Here is a 24,168-nt window from a genome sequence, read left to right as displayed (position 1 = left end):
CAGGACAGCGTTTTTCAACCAGTGTGCCCCAATCTCTTTCCCCAAAGAATCGGACCATTATTCAGTATTTTTGCTATCTTCAGACAAGGAACTTTAATAGTCATCCATATCAGTAGGTGGCAGTAGATTTTTATATACTAAATATCTGCTCTTGAGGTAGCACAGTACATTTAATAACTTCATTTGTTTAACAAAGCAGTTTAAGATTGCACTGTAGAAAATAAAAACTTAAATAAAGCACATCATTCTTTTTTGTTTTAAGTAGTATTTTCTTCTTTTTATATACTACTTACCTACTTCTGAGGTAGTACAGTGAAATATTTGACATCATTTCATTTTCAAACGTTTTCAACGAACTTTTTTTATAAATGAAAGTGTACCTTGGTTCAAAAGGGGTTGAAAAACACTGCTCTAGGATGAACATGTGTAGATTGAAAAAAAAGATGAAAAATAATGTCAGAATTAATAGGCAAACAAGTTTACAAGGTTTCCCCCGGAGACTGTTGTAAGTTTTAAGTGCGTTCGACAACTTTTTCTTTTTTTAAGTATTCAATTATTGTGGGAAGAAATTCTGGCAACTGAAAATGGAAGCTACATATTACTGCGGGTTTACTCAACACCTATTTGTCTTGGAAACAAATATCTTTATAAAAAAATCCTATGTCTTGATAAATGTGCATGAAAGGTTCTAAATTGCATATGTAAATTGCAGGTATATTTGTGGACCTGCAAAATACAGGATTCACACCAGATTTCTTCTGGAGAAATTCAAACACTGAACAAGGATTGCATTGAAAGTCCTTAAAAGTGCTTGAATTTGGTCACCAAAAAGAGGCCTGATATCCGTTTTGTTCCAAATACGCTTACCACCGCTATAAAATGTCGCGCGTGGAGCCCGGGGGCCGAGGCCTCCGAGCCCTCTCCCGCTTTCCGCATCACCCGCACTTCCTTCCCTCTTGTCAGAAGGAGCCGCTTTGCCTTTCACCTTTTGTTTGCCTTTGGCTGACAGCTGACGAGCTCTTCTAACCGGCCCTGGGGAACTCTGGGACTGGATTGATGTCCCCTCCGCCGGGGTAGAAGGGGTGCAGGGGCCACGGGGTCTGCTGACAGCCTGTCAAAGTAGACTTGAGCCCGCCTGACGGTCCTCAGACTTGAGTGAGCAGTTAAGGGGACATCTGCCCCGAAATTTCTTCAAATGGAGAATCATGTCTTCCGCATGAGTGCTTTCTGGTTTTTATGCGGTGGAGCAAAAACAATGGCCACTCGAAACACCATGAAACAGTAGTCGGCAACCACCGGGCCAGGGGCGTGGGTCGTTTGCTACCAGTGCAGAAGGCAAAATAAATCGCCTTCGTTTTTGCCTATGTTGTATTCATTCGTATTCAGTTAACCACCAAGGTTGTTGGGGCACCATTTCCTGTGGTCTGTCTTGGTCAAGTCACTCCTAATCTTTTACTCCAACAGACCTTTTTTTTAATTTGACATTTTCACAATTTGTACTGCAGTTGTTTTTATTTCCATTTTTATATTTGTTTGTTTCCTCATTTGGGGGGCCCGCACTGGTAGGGTGTGGCTCAATTTTTTGCTGTTATCCCTATCAGTGTGGATAAGCCTCCCTCAGGTCCTCTTCCTCACATGGTTAGTATGTGCCTTGCCAAACTCGTATTTGACTTATATGACTACTTATTCATACACTCCTTTTGGTGTACAAAAGTGCCTTAAAGTAGATAATACAAGGGAAGAAATAAGTAAAAAACAGACAGAAATTAAAACAGTAATGGATTATAATGTGCAATACAACGGGATAGAAAAAGCAAGTGGTCCCTTCTCAAGGTTTCTCCATTTTCCTCATGTTGAGGTTTTTGAGTTTTTCCTTGCCCTCATGTAGGTTGCAGATCAGGGGATGCTGTCATAACAGTCTGTGGTTTGCAATATTATGTGGTCTGTGCAGCCCTTTGAGACTGTCCCTTCTCAAGGTTTCTCCATTTTCCTCATGTTGAGGTTTTTGAGTTTTTCCTTGCCCTTATGTAGGTTTTAGATCAGGGGATCCTGTCAAAATAGTCTGTGGTTTGCAATAATCTGTTGTCTGTGCAGCCCTTTGAGACTGTCCCTTCTCAAGGTTTCTCCATTTTCCTCATGTTGAGGTTTTTGAGTTTTTCCTTGCCCTTATGTAGGTTTTAGATCAGGGGATCCTGTCAAAATAGTCTGTGGTTTGCAATAATCTGTTGTCTGTGCAGCCCTTTGAAACTGTCCCTTCTCAAGGTTTCTCCATTTTCCTCATGCTGGGGTTTTTGAGTTTTTCCTTGCCCTCATGTCGGTTTTAGATCAGGGGATGGTGTCATAGTAGTCTGTGGTTTGCAATAACCTGTGGTCTGTACAGCCCTTTGAGACTCCTTTTGATTAAGGGCGTCGCAAATAAACATGACTTGACTTGGCTATTTATTTTGTTTCGGGTTGTAGGGTGGGGAGGGGAGCGGGGATTTTCTTGTCTTGTACATTCTCCAAAAAGTGCTTTACAATAAAATATGATTTGATTGTTATTATGGTATTATTGGGCCAGGCCGCAAGAAAATAGTCAGACCCGTCAGTGGTACAAAAAAGGTTGCTGACCACTGCCATAAAAGATGGCTAATGTTGCTCCTTCAAAACAAAAAATAAAACCACACGCTTAATTTAGTGTAAAATTGGATATTTTTTTTTGCATGGCAGGTGGATTTTGCGAACCAATTCGTGGGAGGAGGAGTCACCAGTTCGGGCCTCGTTCAAGAAGAGATCCGTTTTCTCATCAACCCCGAGCTCATCGTGTCCCGCCTTTTTACCGAAGCTCTCGATCGTGACGAGTGTCTGATCATCACAGGTGAGCGATGCGACAAAACTGTTTAAAACATTTCAAAAAAAAAAAAACACTTATCAATTTGAAAAACCAAGAAAGTTGTTCGGGTCTTCTCCTCTAATCTTCAACAATAACAGCAAGCCATACCATGCATGAGTGGCTAGAAAATAAAATAGAGAAAAAAGGCAAATATGAAAAGTGCCAGTTTCCTGAATCACAGGGCCGGACGACGTTGGCTTGCACAAGCAGCAAGAACGTTGTTCAGGTCTTCTCCTCTAATCTTCAACAAGTGTTAAGTTTCACACAAAGAACTGCATTTAATCGCACTTTTTAAGTAGTGTTGGCAACAAAAGGTTGACTTAATATATTTGCAAATTATTTTAACAAACACCAGATTTTTCAGCACTCTAAGATCATATTTTTCATGTAAATGTCAACAGTCAGACCAAAAAAAGAAGCAAAAAAGTTGTTTTATAAGCATGGTCAAGCAGAAGGAAACATGTTTAACAGGATGCGCCAAGGCAGAAACCTACTGAAAGGCTTGTGTGATAAACGTCACGCATTTGGGTCCTGATCCCTACCAATTTATTCCAAGAGAGTGATTTGGAGAACATCAAACTTTGCAACGAAAATGATGGACATTTTTGCTTTTCTTGTCACATACCCACCCTTGATTGTGAGCCCGGTTGGTGGGTCGGAGATTGCCTTCGTCTGATTGTTGTCCTACATATTTCCCCTGAATGTCCTTCAGGAGTGAGTGACGGAAACACAGAGAGCAGGGTTTGGGACAAATAGGCGCTAGCTGCAGGAACTGTGGGAATCAGGGAGTCTCAGCACGGGATCATCACCCTCCTGCTGAGACTCCATTTTTTTTTATTTACTCTTTTTTTAGCTGTGATTCTTCCAGACACTGGTAACTGCTTGATTATTGAAAATCGGAATGTTTTTTGTTAATGTGAATGAAAACGACAAGAAAGACCGAGTTTTATCATGAGAATAACCTGCGTTTGCACACTAATGCAGCCAAAGTCATGACATGGTGAAGACTCTTTAGTAGACACTCAAAATAGAGAGAGAGGACATGAATGTATTTGAATTTGCTAAGGGGACAGGGAGAAAATAATTCAGACAAGCTAATTAGGCAACATGAATTCAGGTTTGAAAAAAATCAATCCCTAAAATATTGCCAGGAATTATTTTTTAAATATTTCTGTTTAATATCGGTTTCCAGTTTTGTTCCCGTCTAGTTCGTCCCGTTTAATTTCGATACCTGTTTTGATATCAATCCTGTCCGTCTTGTTGTTTAATATCGGTTTCCAGTTTCGTTCCCGTCTAATTTGTCCTGTTTATTTTTGATATCCTGTTTTGATATCAATCCTGTCCATCCCGTTGTTTAATATCGGTTTCCTGTTTCGTTCCCGTCTAGTTTGTCCTGTTTATTTTTGATATCCTGTTTTGATATCAATCCTGTCTATCCCGTTGTTTAATATCGGTTTCCTGTTTCGTTCCCGTCTAGTTTATCCTGTTTAACTTTGATACCCTGTTTTGATATCAATCCTGTCCGTCCCGTTGTTTAATATCGGTTTCCAGTTTCGTTCCCGTCTAGGTTGTCTTGTTTAATTTTGATATCCTGTTTTGATATCAATTCTGTCTGTGCCGTTGTTTAATATCGGTTTCCAGTTTCGTTCCCGTCTCGTTTATCCTGTTGATTTTCGATATCCTATTTTGATATCAATCCTGTCTGTCCCCTTGTTTAATATCGGTTTCCAGTTTCGTTCCCGTCTAGTTTGTCCTGTTTAATTTCGATATCTTGTTTTGATATCAATCCTGTCTGTCCCCTTGTTTAATATCGGTTTCCAGTTTCGTTCCCGTCTAGTTTGTCCTGTTTAATTTCGATATCTTGTTTTGATATCAATCCTGTCTGTCCGGTTGTTTAATATCGGTTTCCAGTTTCGTTCCCGTCTCGTTTATCCTGTTGATTTTCGAGATCCTATTTTGATATCAATCCTGTCTGTCCTGTTGTTTAATATCGGTTTCCAGTTTCGTTCCCGTGTAGTTTGCCCTGTTTAATTTCGATATCCTATTTTGTTATCAATCCTGTCCGTCCTGTCCAGTATCGACCGCATCTGTCGATATCAACATGGGCAATCGGAATCTATCTCGTCGGCCTCTGGCTTCCTGTCTTTCCATGCCAGACCGCTTCCTAACATGCATGACATGAAAATAAAAGGCTTGTGTGAGAAACGTCACGCGTTTGGGTCCTGATCCTGTTCCGGTTCATGACAAAATGAGCATCTTTTTCAAGTGTTTCTAAAATGTACTGACTAAGATTCCAGCCAATCACAGCATTCCCTCAAGAAGTCACCTTCTGCTTTCTCCCGCCTCCACTTAACTTGATTACAGCAGCCCGGAATGAAATACATCTCTGAGACCTGCCCGAGACCCCCGACGCTAATGGACTTTCCCGTTCCATCATTTTTATTAAACCGCGTCTCGTCTCCGTCTCTCTCGTCCCTGTTACGTCATGCGAGCCGTTGCTACATTGCGGTCGTGCGGTAAATCCTATTAGCCGGTGATGCTTTTTGGCACACGTAGGAAGGGAGAGAATGGATCTTCGTGCCGCAATGAAATCTGTAAAAGTGCTGGTGCCTAATTGAATTCATAGTTAAGATGACTGGGGACGTTGAGGTGGTCAGATATTCACTTAAGGTATTACCGAGGAGAAACGAGGCGATTCGCCACACATTAGTTAAAGAGTTTTTAAAATTTACTCTTTAGATAGATAGGTACTTTATTCATCACACTTCCAGCATTAGCCTTTTGTTGTTTATTAACAGGATGGCCTCAGGGTGCTGTGTTGTAGTTTAGCAACAGCGGAGTGGATGATGAAGTTATGTTACTTTTTACGTAGTTATGTACTCTCATTTTATTTGCTATCATCTTATAGTCCAATTTTTACCTGTTATACATTAAATTAACTTGGGTTCATGTACTATTCTTGTTCATGAATGCAACTTGACTGTGTTATAATCCTGCCCAGGGGAAAGGAGCAGCACAATCGGATTGCAGCATAAAAGTTTGATGAAGAAATTCTGCTATATTTACTTTTTACTTAGTCACGTACTCTCGGTTTACTAGCTATCATACTATAGTCCCATTTTTTAATTTCTAAGAATTGATAAGCACGCATGTAGTATTCTTCAGGTATCCTATTATAATCCCGTTTTTACTTGATATAAATTAAATTGACTCGGATTCTTGTACTATTCACATTCTTTGTTTCTACCACTTAGATAGATAGATAAATAGATAATTTATTAATCCCCGTAGGGAAATTCAAACTTCCAGCAGTATCCTTTTGTAGTTTATTAACAGGATGGCCTTGGGGTGCTGTGTTGTAATTTAGCCACAGCGGAGTGGATGACGTCACAAGCTAGTCCAAAAGTTCAACGTCCCTGCAGCCGATGGAAATCTTTGTGCCCAGGGATACACCGCCTCGTGTTAGCAACTATTATGACATTATCCCCTCAGCTGAAACCTACATGAGACGGGACCCAATAGCGTTCGTTTTACTCAGTTTTTATCAAGAAAAAGAGCAGTGCTTGCAGCCATGATCCGATGATTGTCGGACACGGGCAGCAGATGACAGGAATGTGGAAATGGCACTTCCGTGTCGAGCGAGGATAGACGTGGGCAGCAGGAAAGATGGTCGATAGCCGGGACGGGGGAGCAAGGGCGGTAACGAGTCCAGAAAAGAGGTCGGCAACAGGTATCAGGCAGGAAACAGGGCAAAAACAGGTCGATGGCCGGGACGGAGGGGTAAAAGCAGAAAAGGGTCCAGAAAAAAGGTCGTAACAGGTGTCAGGCAGGAAACAGGGCAAAAACAGGTCGATGGCCGGGACGGGGGAGCAAAAGCAGAAATGGGTCCAGAAAAAAGGTCGGCAACAGGTATCAGGCAGGAAAACAGGTCAAAAACAGGTTGATGGCCGGGACGGCGTAGCAAATGCAGAAACGGGTCCAGAAAAGAGGTCGGCAACAGGTGTCAGGCAGGAAAACAGGGCTGAATAGTTTCGGAGAGTACAAAAGCTTGCCTAGCATTAAGAAACAGCACAATTAATTCGATGGCAGGATCACATTTTAACAAACAAACTGGTTTATTATGCTACCATATCAAGAACACACTCAATGTTTACTGTTCTAAATTGAGGAGTGAACCAATTCAATTCATCAGGTGTTTAGTAAGCCACACTGAGAAACGAAGCCGGTCGAATTTTTCCCGGAGGCTCGAGGGATTCGCCAGTTCCAGAGCGAGCCCCCACTGCTAATCACGCTCCTTATCCTCCGCAGCGAGCGCGGCGTCCCAGCGAGTGCTCTCGACAGCCAGCGTCCTAATGAGCTCTAATGAGGACTCAGCCCTTATGTTTTAACCATGACCACTTCACATCACATTTCTATTTGTCCACCATCTTTATTGCGCGGTCGAATGAGGAGTTTGCATCATTATCTCCGCGTCGCCTTGACAAAACAAAGCATTGTTGAAAATTACAGTTACAACATTTTTTTTATAAACCACTGGACCATTAATGAAGTAGATAACGGAAATGCTTCCGGTTTTATCTCATGATCACTTTATCTATCAGACAGTCAGCCAGGTTATCCTAGATGTGAAAAAGGTCCCCCCAAAAAAGCTAACTCGGCATTTTTGGTTTTGTTGACATTTTCCCCAGAAAGACATTGTTATCTCCCAGGCATAAACGAAATTGAATATTCAATGAATATTTCCCAGGCAGTCAGGTAGGTTACCCCAGTTTTGAAAACTGTCCAAAAAAAAGCTGGCTTAGCATTTTTGGTTTTGCTGAATCAGCAACCTTCATTGAAAGACATTTAACTCTTGAAAGACCGGAACAAGTTTGCCAGGATCACAAGCATCAAGTAGATCACCCTAGAGGTGAAAATGCCACGTAAAATCTTGACCTAACCAAACCCTGATTCCAGGATTCTGGACTCAGTCTTACTATTTGTGTTTTCCATTCTCATGTGAAAATGACAATGCCCAAAAGGGGATTGCCACACAAAAATTGTTTTGCTTCTCAAAGTAGGTTTATACTCTAATGTAGGGGTGGGAAAACTATCGCCTGCAGGCCATGACTTGACTTGACTTGACATTAATAACCGTCCCCGATGCATGTCTGTTTTTACTTCACAGGTACGCAACAGTACAGTAAATATACAGGTTATGCGCAGACCTACAAATTTGGCGGCAGCCATCAAGACACCACTCCCAGGTATTTCAACCCACCCCACTTCATATAAAGCAACATATTGAATCTCAAGTTTTCACTGGTTTACCCCTGCCGCATCATTTTGCTATTTTTTTCCCTTTTTATTTTCTTTGTTATTGCATGTGTTTGTCTTGCTGTCGGTTGAGGGATATGACCAAGATTGATATGATAGATAGAATAGAATCTCAAGTTTGTCATGCATGCTACCATTTTTGCAACATCTCTCTGGTTTAGATTGACCTAAAAATGGTGTGAATATAATGCTATAACGCTATGAATGTGAGAGATAAATAGCCTCGCCTCAAAGTTAAATTTGTGATACTTGTTTTGTGATGATGAACACCAGTTTGATGTTCTCCAAATCATCCGTATTTTCATTTTTATACTAGACACCAAATTGGTACGGTTGCTTGAAAAAACTCTCGAGTTTTGTCACTGCTTGGAATCGTTGCCAAGTTTCTCACAAGTCTACTTAAAAATGACGCCAGAAGTGCTCTACTGGTGGCTTCTCTTAGCCATTTGATTTCTTCTTCCTTCACAATTAACGGCAGCTGGTACTAGTTCCTATGGCATTTTGCTATGAAGTGTCACTGCCCCCTACGGGTCACTCCCAAGGGGACAGGTGAATCGTTGCCATATTTCTCACAAGTCTACTCAAAAATGACGCCAAAACTGCTCTCTTAGTGGCTTCTCCTTGCCATTTGATTTCTTCTTGCTTCACAATTAATGGCAGCTGGTATTAGTTTGTATGACATTGTCCTATGAAGTGTCACTGCCCCCTACAGGTCACTCCTAAGAAGACATGTGCATGCTAGACCTAAACAGGGAACTTTAAAATGTCTACTTGTGCAAGGATTACGTATCCATTACGGACATTATCTATACTCGATGGTAAATTGTAATGGAAAGCACTTCCTGCAACTGAAAATAGAAACCAAATATTTTTACTCATAGTTCAAATCTACAACTATTTTTGCAATTGAATCAAAATCACGTCTTGATAAATGCACACGCAAGATCAAAGTACACACAATTAAGTAAATCACAGAAATATTTGTGGCTCAGAAAAATACACATTTCCCACCATATTTCTAATTTAATGGTACTGGATACATTTTAAAATTGGCCTTAAAAGTCTTTAAAAAGTGCTTGAATTTGGCTATGAAAAAGCTGCACAAAACCCTATCTCTGTGATTTAGTTTCACCTTGGCACGGACGAAAATCCGTGCGAATGTATTACCATAAAGCTATAAATGTGAAAGATATATGGCTTAGTCAAACTGTCTTTAGTTTATGGCCGCAGTGTATGCTAACCCCAAAGTCAGTTATACTTGTTTTGTGATACTGAAAAAGCAGTTTGATGTACTACAAATCACTACTGTATTTTCATTGCAATTTCTTTTCATATGCTACAAAACTTGAATATTAAGAGATCTTTTCCAACATGAACACTTTTCTAAGGAAATGGCCAGCACGTCACTTTCGTTCGGTTTGGAAATTTCGGAATTTCGGTTCGTTTGCCGATTTGCATACTCGGCAGCCAATCAGAAGCCTACATCGAATAACTTTCCCGGGCCTTATAAGGTCGCTCATTATTTTTCAAAGTAGACGCGGAGAGTACACAAGAAAAATGGATAAGGAATCAAGCCAAAACCTCAGCCCCAGAAGAAAGATTCAAAAGTAGCTAACAAAATTGATGACGCTACAAAACGTAAACGAGTTTCAGACACTGGTATATTACATAATACTAAGAATATTCTGCTCATGGAACAACATCATTTGACTTGAAAACACGATTCTTATACTGGGTGAACTCGACTCTTAATCCATTTCATAACGAGTTTTTTTTTTTTCAGTACTGTTTTTGGTGTAGGGCGTAACAAGACTTCTTTTCAGGGACGAGTGGAAAAGAAGATACACGGAGATCGTGGCAATCGATGCTATGCCGTTCAAGCAGTACCTGGAACAGTTTCATCCAGACAGAATCGACCGCGAGCTCAATAAGGTGTTTATTCGATCGTTGTTATCAATTATGAAGGTTATTATAATTGTATTTTTACAGTAATACTCTTAGTGTTGTTGTTGTTGTTCCCACAACACATTAGTACATTGCAGATTCAACGTACTTTTCAGCTCCAAGACAGTTGTGCTAACAAGCTCAGCAGAGCAAATATTTGGCCATGCATGTGTCGCAAACAGATAGGACTGTCACATGTATACAGAATCATCTCCAGCCCAACAATGCATTAATGCTTTTAAGATGGTGTCGGGAGCGGGAAAAACAGGCCAGTAGCCGGGACAGGGGAGGAAAGATCGTGGTCCGGATCAGAAAATGGGTCAAAGCCGGGGAAACAGACGGGAGCCAGAACAGGAGTGAGTCAGGGTCGAAAAGCTTGCCTAGCGTGAGCTGAGGTACGCAGACGGACTGACAACCGGTGACAGAAAGACAGGGGTTTAAAAAGTGACAGGGAGCCAACCAGCGTCCGAGGCAGTTAGGCTTAGTAGAGGCAGTAATCATGACAATCTGAGAGTTTAGCCATCTTGAATTGAATCATCTTCATTGTCATTGATAACGTTTGCAACGAGATTGGGCATGGAATAAAGATTTCAAAGAGAAAAAAGATGACAAGACTTCTTGGATAGGAGGCAGAAGAGGCTGTTTTGCATGTGCGACAATCAGTTCTGCAAGAAAAATAGCAAAGAAGTTACACTGGTACAATTTTATTTCATGTTGTAAGGTTTTAACATTTCTTAAACTGAAATCTGACTCCGAAGACACTTCACGTTTGTTTTCCAAACCCTTACAGTTGGAGCATGCCCAAAAGTCGGAGGAATTATTGAGCCGATTATAGTCCACATTTTAATTCATTTAGCTGAATCAAAGAGTTGACGACACTGGATCTTTCTTCCTTGCCAATTACAATCGTGTGTAGAAAGACGAGGGGGTTTCCGGGTCTTCCTCTGTTATAATTCATTGCGTTGCAGTGCATTCTGTACATCCCTTTAAAACATCTTGTGATTAAGAGCTATACAAATAAACATGACTTGACTATAATGTTGCTGGCTCCCCTGCGGCATCGGAAGCCGGCAATGTCCTCGACTGGGCAGAGAGCAGCTAATGATCTTTTGGGCAGTGTGTATGACTCTCCTTATGTCCTTTTTCGATCTTCTCAGGCTGAGATGTGGACTTTTAAAGGCAAATGAAGATGTCAAGTCTGCCTTTAGACGGCTTTAGGAGGTATTTTGATTGCTCTGACAAGTATGTGAGGGATGCAGCTGCAAGAGCATCAATCCCTCACGGAATGCCGGACATCCCGAATAGATTGCCGCTGAATTTATGAGGGAAGGGGTGGCCTGTTTGTTATCTATTTGCCTAAAGGTCCAGTGAGTGAATACATGAGCTGAGGTCAGCTGGTATTACTGTGCAACCTACTCATGCGTGACTACGGAGGTATACAGTAATATAACATCCGCTTGACATTTGATATCAATGTATGTTAAGCCGGCTGGGCTAACCTGCATGTGCTCATGCGTTCAATGACTTGTCGAGCGGTTGCCTCCGGGCAAATAGAATTGGGTTTTCAGAGGGGCTGCCTTCAAAAAAGCGTATCAATTGCGTTTTGCCCGAGTGCCACATTCAAATGTTACCTCTCAATAACCTGTGACTGTAAGCGAACCCCAAAATGATTGGAGGCTCAATCGCCGGAGTTGGATTTTTGTCCAATATCGCAAAAGTAACAGGAAACACTGTTCATTTCAAAGATCGGCGACTTTAATTGGGCATGCTTAAGGACTGTACTTCTCAAATTCATTCAATACGTGGACTGAGCAATAAGGGAAAAAACACTGGACCGGTCTGTACAGTAAGATCAAACATCTCGTTGGATCCGGCCATCTCTGTCTGTCCCTCACCCCCTCATACACCCCCCTCCGGAGGAAAACAAAGCCTATGCAATCAAGGACAGTACAAACATCTTCTTTGTTCCTTTATCTCTTTGTTTTCTTTATCCTCACTGTAAAATGTGGAACCGGAGTGCTACGTCCAATTTGGTTGTCACAATATATTCAACCCATTTTGTAACAATGACAATAAAGGTATATTCGATTCTATTCTATATCAACAGGAGACTGCGTCCCCTTACCAGTTGCCCCGGATCATTTATACATTTCACAAACAAAGAAAAGACATCCCATTGGCTACGTGCTATATGTCATCTGTAGTTAACGTTAGCTTTCTCTTATTGGTCTTCCCCTCACATGAGGGCGTGTCCGCCGGGCTCCACAATCTTCGCATACCAGTGGCGCCCCGGCGTCTGGCCTTCTACGTCTGGCCTTCTCCGCCAGCACTTACAGGAATTCTGTCATCAGAAATACGGCTGATGCATTCCACACAGTCTAACCGTCTAATGTACCTTGAATAAAAACACAGTCAGTGAATATCTCTACTGCATCAAATTGAATACATGTACTTTGTAGTCAATCGTATAAAATCTTTTATAGTCAAATGTATAAAATCCTTTACTTTCAATAAGTTATTAGTTACTGTTACACGCTACTTCGTACACAAAGTAACGAGGTTAGTAACTGATTTAGTTAGTTGGATCCCTTAAGCACACAGGCGGTAGCGCAGCATTTCCTGTGGTCTGCGTTGGGCAAGTACAGCCTGGTGGCGCCCATCCCCTCTCCCGCCAACATATATTTCCATCTTCTAAAGTCTTAAATTCGAACATGAAATTCCTGGGGGGGAACACTGTTTAACGTCATGACTTTTTCTCCCCGCAGGCTTATTGCGGCTTCGCCCGCCCCGGCGAACTCAGCGAGAACCTTTCGGCGGTGGCCACGGGCAACTGGGGCTGCGGGGTTTTCGGAGGCGACGCTCGTCTTAAAGGCAAGTCGTGACCCGACGTGGACCCTGATCGTCCTCCTCGGCACGTTTGTCTTGCGGGAATACATTCATTTACTTAGGGCCTCTTGGTTGCCTTCCTCCTATTGATCAAGTGACAGAGATAATACGGTTCATTAAAAGTGAAATCGATCGCTGGCGTGAGTCCGTCTATCTGATACTCTCTCTTGTGCCTCTGCTTTGTGTCATGAGGATAGTGCAGTCGTCGGCATCCCAAAATGTTGAGAGAGCCATATTCTTCCCATATTCCCAAAAAATGAATTTGTCTGGAGTTGCAAAAAAAAGCTTTATATCTATCTATTTACCCTGGTCATATCCCCCGAGAGGGGTGACCGACAGCAAGACAAACACATACAATAATAAAGAAAATAAAAAAAGGGAAAAAGTAGCAAAAAAAACAGACAAAAATTTTTGGACCATGGCCAACCCTAAACCAAACAAGTTAGGCACCTCGGCACCTAAGTCGATCACGCTTTCGTCCCTCCAGATGAAACGGGACACGAGAAAGCAGCCGTGTCACTCGGGTCAGGGTGACACAACACACTCTTTTGTTCAACAGCTTTCACTGGTTTACCCCTGCCGCATGATACAGGTGCCCTGCCCATCCCTTAGAACACGTCCAAACATCCCACTAAAAAGCTTTATATAAGCCTTATAATTGATGCAACACATGCTTTGTGTATCTCTATTAGCTATTTAGCCTACTATCAATGACTAAGTTTAATGCAGTGCATTTACTACTCTATTATAGTATACCTCACAAGCTTAACGTCATTACGATATTAATAAATTACACTTTGTTTCATTTCTTTGATAAAATGTAAAAAAGCAGTAAAGAAATCTGATTTTTGATGTCATCGTCTCCAAACAGAAGAGCAGCTTCAGCGACAAACTGCTGTCACAGTCTTGTTCCTTGGACAGACTGAGGGCATCATTTCTTCCTCATGCCATGAGGCTCTTTAACTCCACCCGGGGGAGTCAAAGCCCACATGAAACCCCACCCCTACATTTGCATTTGACCCTATTTTTATGACGGTGTGTATTTTCCGTAGTACTATTTAAATACTCTATAGCAACACGTTATATTGGGTATTTTTGTATTCTATATCTTTTATTTTATTATTTTATTTTTTTATTTTTCAACACAAGAATACTGCTGGAAGTGTGAATTTTCCTATCTATCTATCTATCTCTATCTATCTATCTAGACATCTATCTATCTATCTATCAATCTATCTATATTTTCATTTTGAGGATTCAGAAAAAAACAATAAAATAGAACATGCATAATATTCCCCTTATCTGGCAACAAACGAGTAAATAAAATCACATGAATGCAGTTCAAGTCTGTTCAAGTATCAAACAAGTCCGTGCATGGGTAAAACACTAAGAATCGATACTAAATTTAGAATTATCTTCATTGTCATTGATATCAACGTCTTGAAACATTGTATGCAATGAGATTAGACATGGCACTCCAGGGTAAATCATGTCATATTAAAACTTTGAAAAGAAAACGGATAAAAGATGATCAGGAGGAATAGGCCAACAAAAATAATAAATGTAACATAGGCAGGGTTTTTGTAAGTATCATAATAGTAGTAATAATAATTCAATGAAGATTAGTGCAATGAAAATAAATGCATTAACATTTAGCTGCAGCAATTTAAATACATTTAATTAACAAGGTATATACTGTGTGTATATATATAATATATATGTGACTTCTGTATTCAAATTAGGAGTGCATCTTAAAATGATGACGCTCCACCCTTAAAAAGGGTGGAGCTTTCGCGCCGCTCGGCTCTAACAGTAAAGACGGGAGAGAGGATTCAAGCGAAGGAGCTTATTTCCCTCTTGTCTCATAGTTCCTTTGTAACACCCAGAGTTGAAATGTAATTTTTTTTTTTACAGCAATTGAAAATATTATTTTGCGTCGTTTGTCCTCCTACAGTTGTCATGTCCAAAGTCTGGCCTGGGGGCCAGTTACAGCCTGTGATCACATTTTCATTGGTCCTCATAAAAAATAATCAATATTGTGGCTTGCCAGTAATGTTGACCGCGATTTAGAATAAATTTGAACCTCAAAAAAAAAGCAAAATCACCATTTCACCAGATAATAGCGTAGCCCATTGGCCACCTTGCCCTTGGCTTTCTGTGAGAATTTCAGCAGCACCCCATTTCCAACATGCCAACTGGAGATTAAAAAAAAGGACAGCTAACTGTGAGGGCCGCCGCAGTATAAGTGGTAATTGGAGTATTTTTTAAAGTATTTTTTTGCCTAATTTGCCGAGAGACTGGATTTGTTTTCAAAGAATATAATATAAAAAGCCACTGCCTGACTACAAAATCAAATCAGGCCCGCTTTATGAAAAGTTTGGCCACCCCGTCCTACGAAAACCATATGAAAAGAAAAATATATTCCCCTCTTCCTTCTTTTTCAATTTGTAAACATTTTCAGAAAAGATCTAGGGAGCCACTCCCGGGGATAGTATATACTGGGAGATGTTGTTTCCTGTTCACTCCTCCTCGCTTGCTGCTTAATTATGTGGAGTGACGTGCAGTTTTTTTACTGTCTGCTGAAGAAATGCCTCCTGGCAAACTCTTCGTAATTGTGACAGGGGATCCTCTCTTCTCCCTGGCTGGAGTATTTAATTGCTCGATAAGTGAAATGAAATGCATTCAAAATTGGAAGGTGCTTCGGTGACAAATTGGAAACCTGTTGGCGTTATCGTAGAGTAGCTGGAATCATTGAAACATTTAGAATTGATGATGGTGCAACGTCATAATATGTTGTTACACTGCAAAAGGTCAATTGTTTCACTTGCAGAATATTCTGCTCACATTCTTTCTTCATTTTCTTATATTTAGGAGGAGATCATTTCTTCCTCATGCCATGAGGCTCTTGAACTCCACCCGGGGGAGTAAAAGCCCACATGAAACCCCACCCCCACATTTGCATATGACCCTATTTTTATGACAGTGTGTATTTTGCGTAGCACTACTTAAATACTCTATAGCAAAACGTTATATTGGGTATTTTTGTATTCTATATCTTTTATTTTATTATTCTATTTTTCACACGAGGATACTGCTGGAAGTGGGAATTTCCCTACCGGGATGAATAAAGTATCTGTCAATCTATCTATTTATATCTCTATATCTCTATACCTATATATCTATATATCTCTAGCTATCTCTATCTATTTATCTATTTCTATCTATCTATTTATCTGTCTATATCTGTCTATATCTATCTATCTGCGTTTTAAAAAGGACAGTGTTTAATATTTACTGCCTCCTAGTGGCACAAAAGACTTTCATTCAGTAAACAAACAAACATTGAATACTAAGCAAAAATACTAGTATTGAATTGTCTTTATTATCATTAATATCAACACATGAACCATCATGTTATTTTCACAAATAGTCATAGTTGGAGATATTTGTATTGATGGCTGGCAAATTGCTGCCACGCTGTGCTCATTTATCACTGGATTTTGTTCGCATGAGACATCTAGTGGCCAAATATGACTTCATGAACCTTTAAAAAATGGAAAAATATTATCGGTTTTAGACTGCTGAATCTGAGAACCGCTCCTTTAATGGTGCGGATTCAGTCAAAATGTGAAATAAACGTTTGAAAGTGCGTTGTCAAATATTACACACTGGGCCTTTAACCCTTTCATAAAAAGATGACTTAAAATGAACAAAATTAGATGATGATATGATACTGTTAGTAAGCTCTTACATCTTTTCATTTCACAAAAACTCTTTGCAGATACATATATCCATATATATTTGACACAGTATATACAGTATCTCTTTCCATTCCACCAGTTTATCTTTTGCTTTCTCACTCAAAAGCGCAGCCACACCTCCTCTAGCATGTCCACCCGTAACTCCAGACCTTCTACCATACATACCTCCAAGCTATAATTCACCCTTTCCTTTCATTTTTGTTTCACTCAAGGCTCACACATCAACCTTCCTTTTAGTCATCCTCTTTCTTCCACTCAGTCGCTTTACTTCCACATCCTCTCACATTTAGTGACCCTATAACTAGGGTTTGCGAGACCTTTCGGTCCCCCGCCCCCCTTTCTTTGCCTTGCTGTATATTTCTTTTTAATAATACAAGTTTACGAAACCCTGACGAAGACCAATTAGACCCTGGCATTGTTTTCATACGGTATGGGTAACACTGTGTAACTGAAGTACTATTTTATGGAGGCTGCAAGTCGTTTCCCACTTTTCTCAACGCCGAGTTTCTTTCTTTCCGCCGCAGCGCTGCTCCAGATGCTGGCAGCTGCCGAGGCGGGACGCGAGGTGGCTTATTTCACCTTCGGAGACAGCCGGCTCACGGCAGATGTCCACGCCATGCATTCCTTCCTCACGCGGAGGCGCATCACTGTCGGTGAGGCTCTCGCAGTTTTCAAGTGGCTTTTATATGCCATGCAGGATTTGGCGTGTAAAGTTGACTCAAAGTTTTTCGACTCGTCGACTCCTGCCGAGTCCCGTCAGGGTTGGGCGCGTTCCTGAAATAGAGTCATTAGTTACAGTTACTAGTGACTTCATTCAAAAATCCATTCAGTTATCTTCCAGTTCACGGACACCAAAAAGTAGTGTATATATAGAAGGCCTCCACCTAAAACTGCTTTAAAATAGCCACATAATAGAATAAACAGAAGAAAACTACACGCACCTGTGGAAGCAGTGAAGCTTTTTCATGTTCCTTGCCCTGTGCAATCCTGAAAGCTAACAGTTAGCCGAGACAGTCTATATCCATATTGGCTTCAAACCACTACAAGATCTTCTCTATTTCTGGGCACTGTCCAAAACATTTTTCTATAGGCATGTTTTGGAGAGAACGTCGTCTGGCGTCGCACCCAAAAATACGCAGAGAAGAGATATGGCGAAAAGGGAACAGGCTTTATTGCATGTTCAAAGTTCCAGACGAACATTGGCTTTTATAGTGTTCTCAAATAAAGTTAAGATATCTTGTGAAGGTCGTCCGCCTCGGCAACAACGTCATCCCACGACCTTCACCAGATGCTTACATACTTATAATTAGTTATTATCCACATTCCACAACACATGGTGTATTGCAAAAATACTTTTACAAATAAAAATTAAGCACACTTTAACTTTAACCATTAACCCCCCATGCACTGCCGACTATTTGCTACTGGAGACACACCACCAAGTATGCGCATATAAACTAACTCCTTGATTTCTATCATTCGGGTTGAATATATACAGTAGGGAGAAAATCTCCATGAGGACAAATTCTGCAAAATCCTACTCTCTGCTGGAGAAGCCGCTGCCATAACTATGAAGTATTAGTTTATAGCAGATGCAAATTTAGGTTCAGAGCTTTGAAAAGGTGAAGCAACTGGAAGGCGTTTCAACGGCACAGCAGCGCATTTTCACGAGACCTTGAAAGTCAAACGAAAATGCTACAATGGCGAGCTACAAAGTCGAAACCCTTTCAAGGCAAGCACCTCAAACCTTTCATAGAGGGTGAATTTATTCAAGAGCGTTCTAACAATAACAGGCCAAATTGTCCGCTCTCGCTCATTTGAAGCTTACTAGCTTACTCGCTTTCTGAAAAGTTAGGACACACCTGCCTTAGAAAGTCCTTAAAACTGCTGGAAGTGTGAATTTCCCTACGGGGATGAATAAAGTGTCTATCTATCTGTCTGTCTATTATCTAGCTATCTATTGATCTATCTATCTCTCTATCTCTATCTACCTATCTCTATCTATCTCTCTATCTATATGAGGGGTGTCAAACATGCGGCCCGGGGGCCAGATCAGGCCCGCTAAGGGATTGAATCCGGCCCGCGAGACAACGCTCAGAGAAGCGCAAGGGAAAAACGAGCTTCAGGTCTAAATAAGTCCACTTGATGTTGCCAAAGCCAGGTGCCTCTCACAAAGACAGTGTACTTGTATTCCTATCTTTCTCTCTCTCTCTCTCTCTCTCTCTCTCTCTCTCACTCTCTCTTTTCCTCCCTTTTTCTCTCACCCTCTGTGTCTCTCTATCACTTTCTGTGTCTCTTTCTCTTTCTTTGTTTCTCTTTGTCTCTTTTTCTCTCTGTCTTTTTACCTTCTTTTGCCCCCTCTTCCATTTTTCCTTTTCTCTCTTTCGCTCTCTCCTGCTTTCCCCTTCTCTCCTTCTCCCATTCTCTCTTTCTCTCCTTCTCTTTTCTCTCCTTTCCTCTTTCTCTCTTTCTATTTCTCTTTGGATATCATTCTTTCTTTCTCTTTCTTTCCCCCTCTCTCACTATTTGTCTTTATATCTTTTTTGTTTCTCACATTCTCTCTCCCTCTCTCTTCTCTCTCTCTTTCTCCCTTTCTCTCTTTCATTGTCCCACCCTCTCTCCCTTTCTCTCCTTCACTTTGTCTTATTTATTTCTCTCTTTTCATTTCCCTCTAATCTACTAGTCCGGCCCCCGAGAGAATGTTTGTTCTATCGTGTGGCCCCCGAGGTAAATTGAGTTTGACACCCCTGATCTATATCTATCTCTATCTATCTATCTCTATCTATCTCTCTATCTAATTCTATCTATCTATCTATCTCTATCTACCTCTATCTACCTCTATCGATTGGTCGATCTATCTATCTATTTATCTCTCTATCTCTCTATCTATATATCTATCTATCTCTATCAATACCTATCTCTATCTATCGATATCTATCTATATATCGATATATATCTATATCTATTTATCTATCTATCTCTATCTATATCTATCTATCTAAACATCTATCCATCTATCTATCTATCCCTCGATATCTATCTATCTATCTATTTATATTTATCTACATCTATCCATCTATATTTATCTCAAACTATTGAATTCGGCCAAGAAAAAGGTGTAGGAAACCCCGTAGGGGAGCTTATTAATATAGTGTCCGTTATAATGCCGGTGACGAGAGTTTTTCTTGTGGACGGCAGGGGAGGTGTACCATCTCATGGGCCAGTTCCACAGCCAAGTGTGCAGAGGATGCAGGAACACTCGCCCCGACGTCAGCCTCTACTCCTTCATCTACGGACAACTGGGCTCCTCCCCGTCTACCCCGTGATTCCCGATGACGATGACTCTTATTTTCAGGTGACCTGTGAGTCACCGTGCCTTTTAGTCTTATAGCGCCGTGTTTTTCAAGCAAAGCTTAACATCAATCTATCATTTTTCCGTTTTTTTTACACCCACACAAACTCGGCCTTATTGAATCGGTTGTCAGAAATTGAGTTAGGGTCTAACGAGGACGGGTATTGGATGACTTCGGTGTCATCTCGGGTAAGAGGGAAATAAAGGATGAACTTGAAAAGCAGACAAAAGGTTCCAGTTTCCAAATCCTCTACTGGATTATAAGCCGCACCCCCCAAATAATTGCCTATTTTGTATTTTTCATACATACTCACCAGACTAAAAGAACCAGGAAATTGAGACTACATTAAAAGTTAATATGTCTACTAGTACATATTAATTAATGGTCTGTAGGGAAGCACGGCGGCGCAGTGGTTAGCGCGTGTGCGGCACAGTTCTGAGATCGAACATCCTGTGTGGAGTTTGCATTTTCTCCCTGTGCTTGCACTCCGGTTTCCTCCCACATCCCAAAAACATGCATGTCAGGTGGATTGGCTGGTCCAAATTGTCCCTAGGTGTGAATGAGCGAGCAAATTGTCTGTCCCTTTGTGGCAACTAGTTCAGGATGTCCCCTACCCAATGCCTGACAATGGACGAGATTGGCTCCTGCACCCCCGCGACCCTACTGAGGATAAGCAGTGCAGATAATGGATGACTGGATAATGGTCTGTATTTATATAGTCCTTTTTAAGCCACTGAAGACATACCAAAGCACTTTACAATGTGCTTTACACTCACCCATTCATACACACACTCACACACCGATAGTGGTGTCAGCCCTCCAAGGCGCCTACATGCTTATCAGAGGCATGTTAGCAGCGATAACAGAAATCAAACATCTATAATATTCAATCATGAGTCAACAACAACACTGTAGTGTAATTTAGGCCCGCTCTTCTTTGCAAAACGGTTTCAAATTTGCCATATTGGAAGGTTTTCTGGCAGGAACTGTCTGTTTAAGGTCACACCACAACATCTTCATTGGATTTGATGCCGGACTTTGACTTAGCCCCTCAAGAACCTTTTTTTTTTGAGCCATTCAGAAGTGGACTTGATCCAAAATGGCTTAAGTTTTAGGGCAAGGACTAATGGTCGGACCTTCTCCTTCAGGATCTTCTGGTAAACGCCAGAATTCATGATTCCGTCAACTACAGTAAGCAACAAAGCAGCCCCAGTTAAGGTCAGTGTTCATGACTCCACTATGAGAAAGACACTGGTCCAACGTTTGGTTTGATGATCTGAAACTTCTGCAAGTGATAAACATGCCAAAAAAGAACAGAAATCTGGAAGGGGGCAAATACTGTTTCACGGCAATCTCTAGTATTTTCTTGAAAGAGTTTCTGTTTCTACCACTCTCTAACATTTCTTGGTAAAGAAGTGGAGAGACTATTTAACCAATCAGAATGAACTATGCAAATAAGTGCTCCTGGGTAAAAATAGCGTGATAATGAGGTATGGTCTAATGCCTTGTCGGACGTCATTCGGGCTATTGGTGATCTAATCGTAAATGTTACCGGTGACACTGCCACTGCCCGGGTTCGATTCCCGTTGCGCACATTTTGCAATATAGGTCAACAATGTTGATTGATTTTATCAATCGTCGCTCAAATACGTGATTATGGTAATCTCCAATCTCATCTGCCGTATTCTGCAGTCAATAAGCCGCGAGCGGCAGCCTTTCCAGCAGCTCCGTGTTATTTCGCACTTTTTGTGATTTCTTGTTTTTAGGGTCTGCTTCTATCTTCGTCCCGTTTTTCGTCACGTTTGACAACTACACTTTGGATGACTTTCTATGCTATGGTTATGGGTTTTAACGCACAAAAATGTGTTTATTCGAGGAATCGACTCCTTGCCCTAAAGAATTCTTGTGCCGGCGTGATGAGGGGGCCCTAGCGTGGATGCAGAGCCAGAGCTAGCTAAGCAGCTAGCGGCATTATTAAGTCTTGGGTACCGTCCGTAATCATGCTAAATGTGAACTCTCTACCAAATAAGACCGAGGAACTGGCTGTGCTGGTGAAAAACATCAAAGCGTACAGGGAGTGCCGTTTGCTGTGTTTTACGGAAACCTGGCTCACGTCTAGCATCCCGGACGCTAGCGTGGAGCTACCTGGCTTCAGCGCTGTTAGGGCAGACAGACACACAAAAGCCTGCGGGAAGCGGAGAGGAGGCGGACTCGCTTACTAGGTGAACACGAGGTGGTATAACCCTGGTTACAAAGATTTCAATCTGCAGCAGGGACGTCGAACTTTTGGCCTAGCGTGTGACGTCATCCACTCCGCTGTGGCTAAACTACAACACAGCACCCCGAGGCCATCCTGTTCATCAGTTAATAAACAACAAAAGGATACTGCTGGAAGTGTGAATTTTCCTACGGGGATGAACAAAGCATATATCTGTCTATCTTTTTTTAAAACCTCTGGCCAAATTGGGGTTTTAGTTGCTCCTTAAAATATGGTATAGAACAAAAGTGTACTGTTTTAAATGGACACATTTCTTCCCTTTGATTAATAAATGGCAGCTCTTCCTGTCTTGTTACTGTTAGTGGGCGAGTGGGCTTCTTGGCCATTTATCTTTTAATAAGGTCATTCCCCTTATATATCGACCGTACATGACACCTCGTAACGAGGAACCGGCCAACGTCGCACGACTTTGTTAAGGTAAGTTGACTTGACCCTTGAAAAACTCGGATTTTGTGAAAAGTTGAAAGACAATCGTGGCCTGAACAGAGACGGTTCCCGTTCCTGTCATGGTTACCGATGTGAATCACCGACTTCCTCGGACGCTGATTGGCTCCCTGTCACTTTTTAAACCCCCGTCTTCCTGTCACCCGTTGTCAGTCCGTCTGCAAACCTCAGCTCCTGCTAGGCAAGCCCTTTCGACCCTGACTTTCTCCTGTCCTGATTCCATTTTGATTCCCGGCTCCGACCCCTTTTCTGAACTTGACTACGTTTTTGCTCCCCCGTCCCGGCCATCGATCTGTTTTTCCCCGCTCTCGACACTGCTTTCGCTCGCCACGGAAATACCACTTCTGAGTAACCTGTTTCCCACGATCAACAATCTACAGATCCTGTGTACTCCCTTTTCCCTTTTCCTTATAAAACTAAGAGAAACGCACGCAAGTGGGTCCTGTCTTCGTTCCAGTCTCGACAAGAACATGTAAGTGCAGAATCTCAAGTATTGCAAGTTCATAGGACACGTGGACCACGGTACTGACAATGTTGTGCTTTTGTCATCTGAGGAGTTCCTTTAAAGAGGTGAAAGTACACCAAGTTTCCACAAGGAGTTCAACGCAACGACCAGGTTGAGGTGCACCGTAATGGAGACAATTCAGGTTGGTTTTTGATGAACTTTGAGCTGGTACAGTGGAGTTGGTGGGTGGATGCAGATTAAAATGAGAGGGATTACAAAATACCTTTTTTTTTCAATCAAGTACAGAACTTTCCAGAATCATGCAGGTTTATTCCAAAATATTCCACGGATCTCTAGAAATGATTCTCAAAGTTGACAGTCAAACCTCATATCACCCAGGAAGACATCAAGGAATCAAACAATGGCAGGTCCTATTGAAAAATAGATGGCGATTGTTGTCATCAACCAATGCATAGCGCTTATTTTTGCTTGGAGTAATTGCTTACTGTTTCGCTGTGGGACTTCTCACTATTTTGTCTGAGTTGCGTGGGATAATTCTACCTGCTGTCTTGTACAACGTGCGTTCCTTTTTTTCCTTCGCCTCATTTTCGGTATTTGATCATGACTTTTCCTTGTCTGTTTTTCACCACGTGTCTTGCAATTAATAGAATATTGTCCAGATAGCTCCCCATGAGCGTGCAGGCTCCCAAATGCGTTTAGGTCCAGGTTAGCCCCGTTAGCAGTCGGCTAGCTCACCATTTATGTCCTATGGCCGTCATCAAATGAGTTGAATGTCTGCAAAAATGGCTGTGTGACATCCAGGACAGTCCAAAGAAGCCGACCGTGTAAAATATTGACTGAGAAACGGA

At 41.5% G+C, this 24,168-nt stretch overlaps 1 protein-coding gene across 2 annotated transcripts in view; it reads left to right on the top strand.

Annotated features, from left to right (window-relative positions):
* Positions 1-20,426, top strand: part of LOC148347866 (poly(ADP-ribose) glycohydrolase) — a 42,570-nt gene extending 22,144 nt beyond the window's left edge. Inside the window, exons 10-15 of one of the 2 annotated variants that reach the window (XM_088323393.1) lie at positions 2,710-2,857; positions 8,040-8,118; positions 10,012-10,120; positions 12,898-13,003; positions 17,304-17,432; positions 19,978-20,426. In XM_088323393.1, the coding sequence (XP_088179519.1) occupies positions 2,710-2,857; positions 8,040-8,118; positions 10,012-10,120; positions 12,898-13,003; positions 17,304-17,432; positions 19,978-20,105 (699 nt within the window). In that variant the 3' untranslated portion in view covers positions 20,106-20,426. The remainder of the gene's footprint in view (positions 1-2,709; positions 2,858-8,039; positions 8,119-10,011; positions 10,121-12,897; positions 13,004-17,303; positions 17,433-19,977) is intronic. The other variant, XM_088323392.1, reaches the window with a different exon arrangement.
* The last annotated feature ends 3,742 nt before the right edge of the window (positions 20,427-24,168 follow it).

Source organism: Urocampus carinirostris, chromosome 19, assembly GCF_059441175.1.
Source record: "Urocampus carinirostris isolate Australia breed hairy pipefish chromosome 19, RoL_Ucar_1.0, whole genome shotgun sequence".
In the NCBI taxonomy this organism is placed as follows: domain Eukaryota; kingdom Metazoa; phylum Chordata; class Actinopteri; order Syngnathiformes; family Syngnathidae; genus Urocampus; species Urocampus carinirostris.
This window is presented reverse-complemented; position numbering and strand designations above follow the sequence as displayed.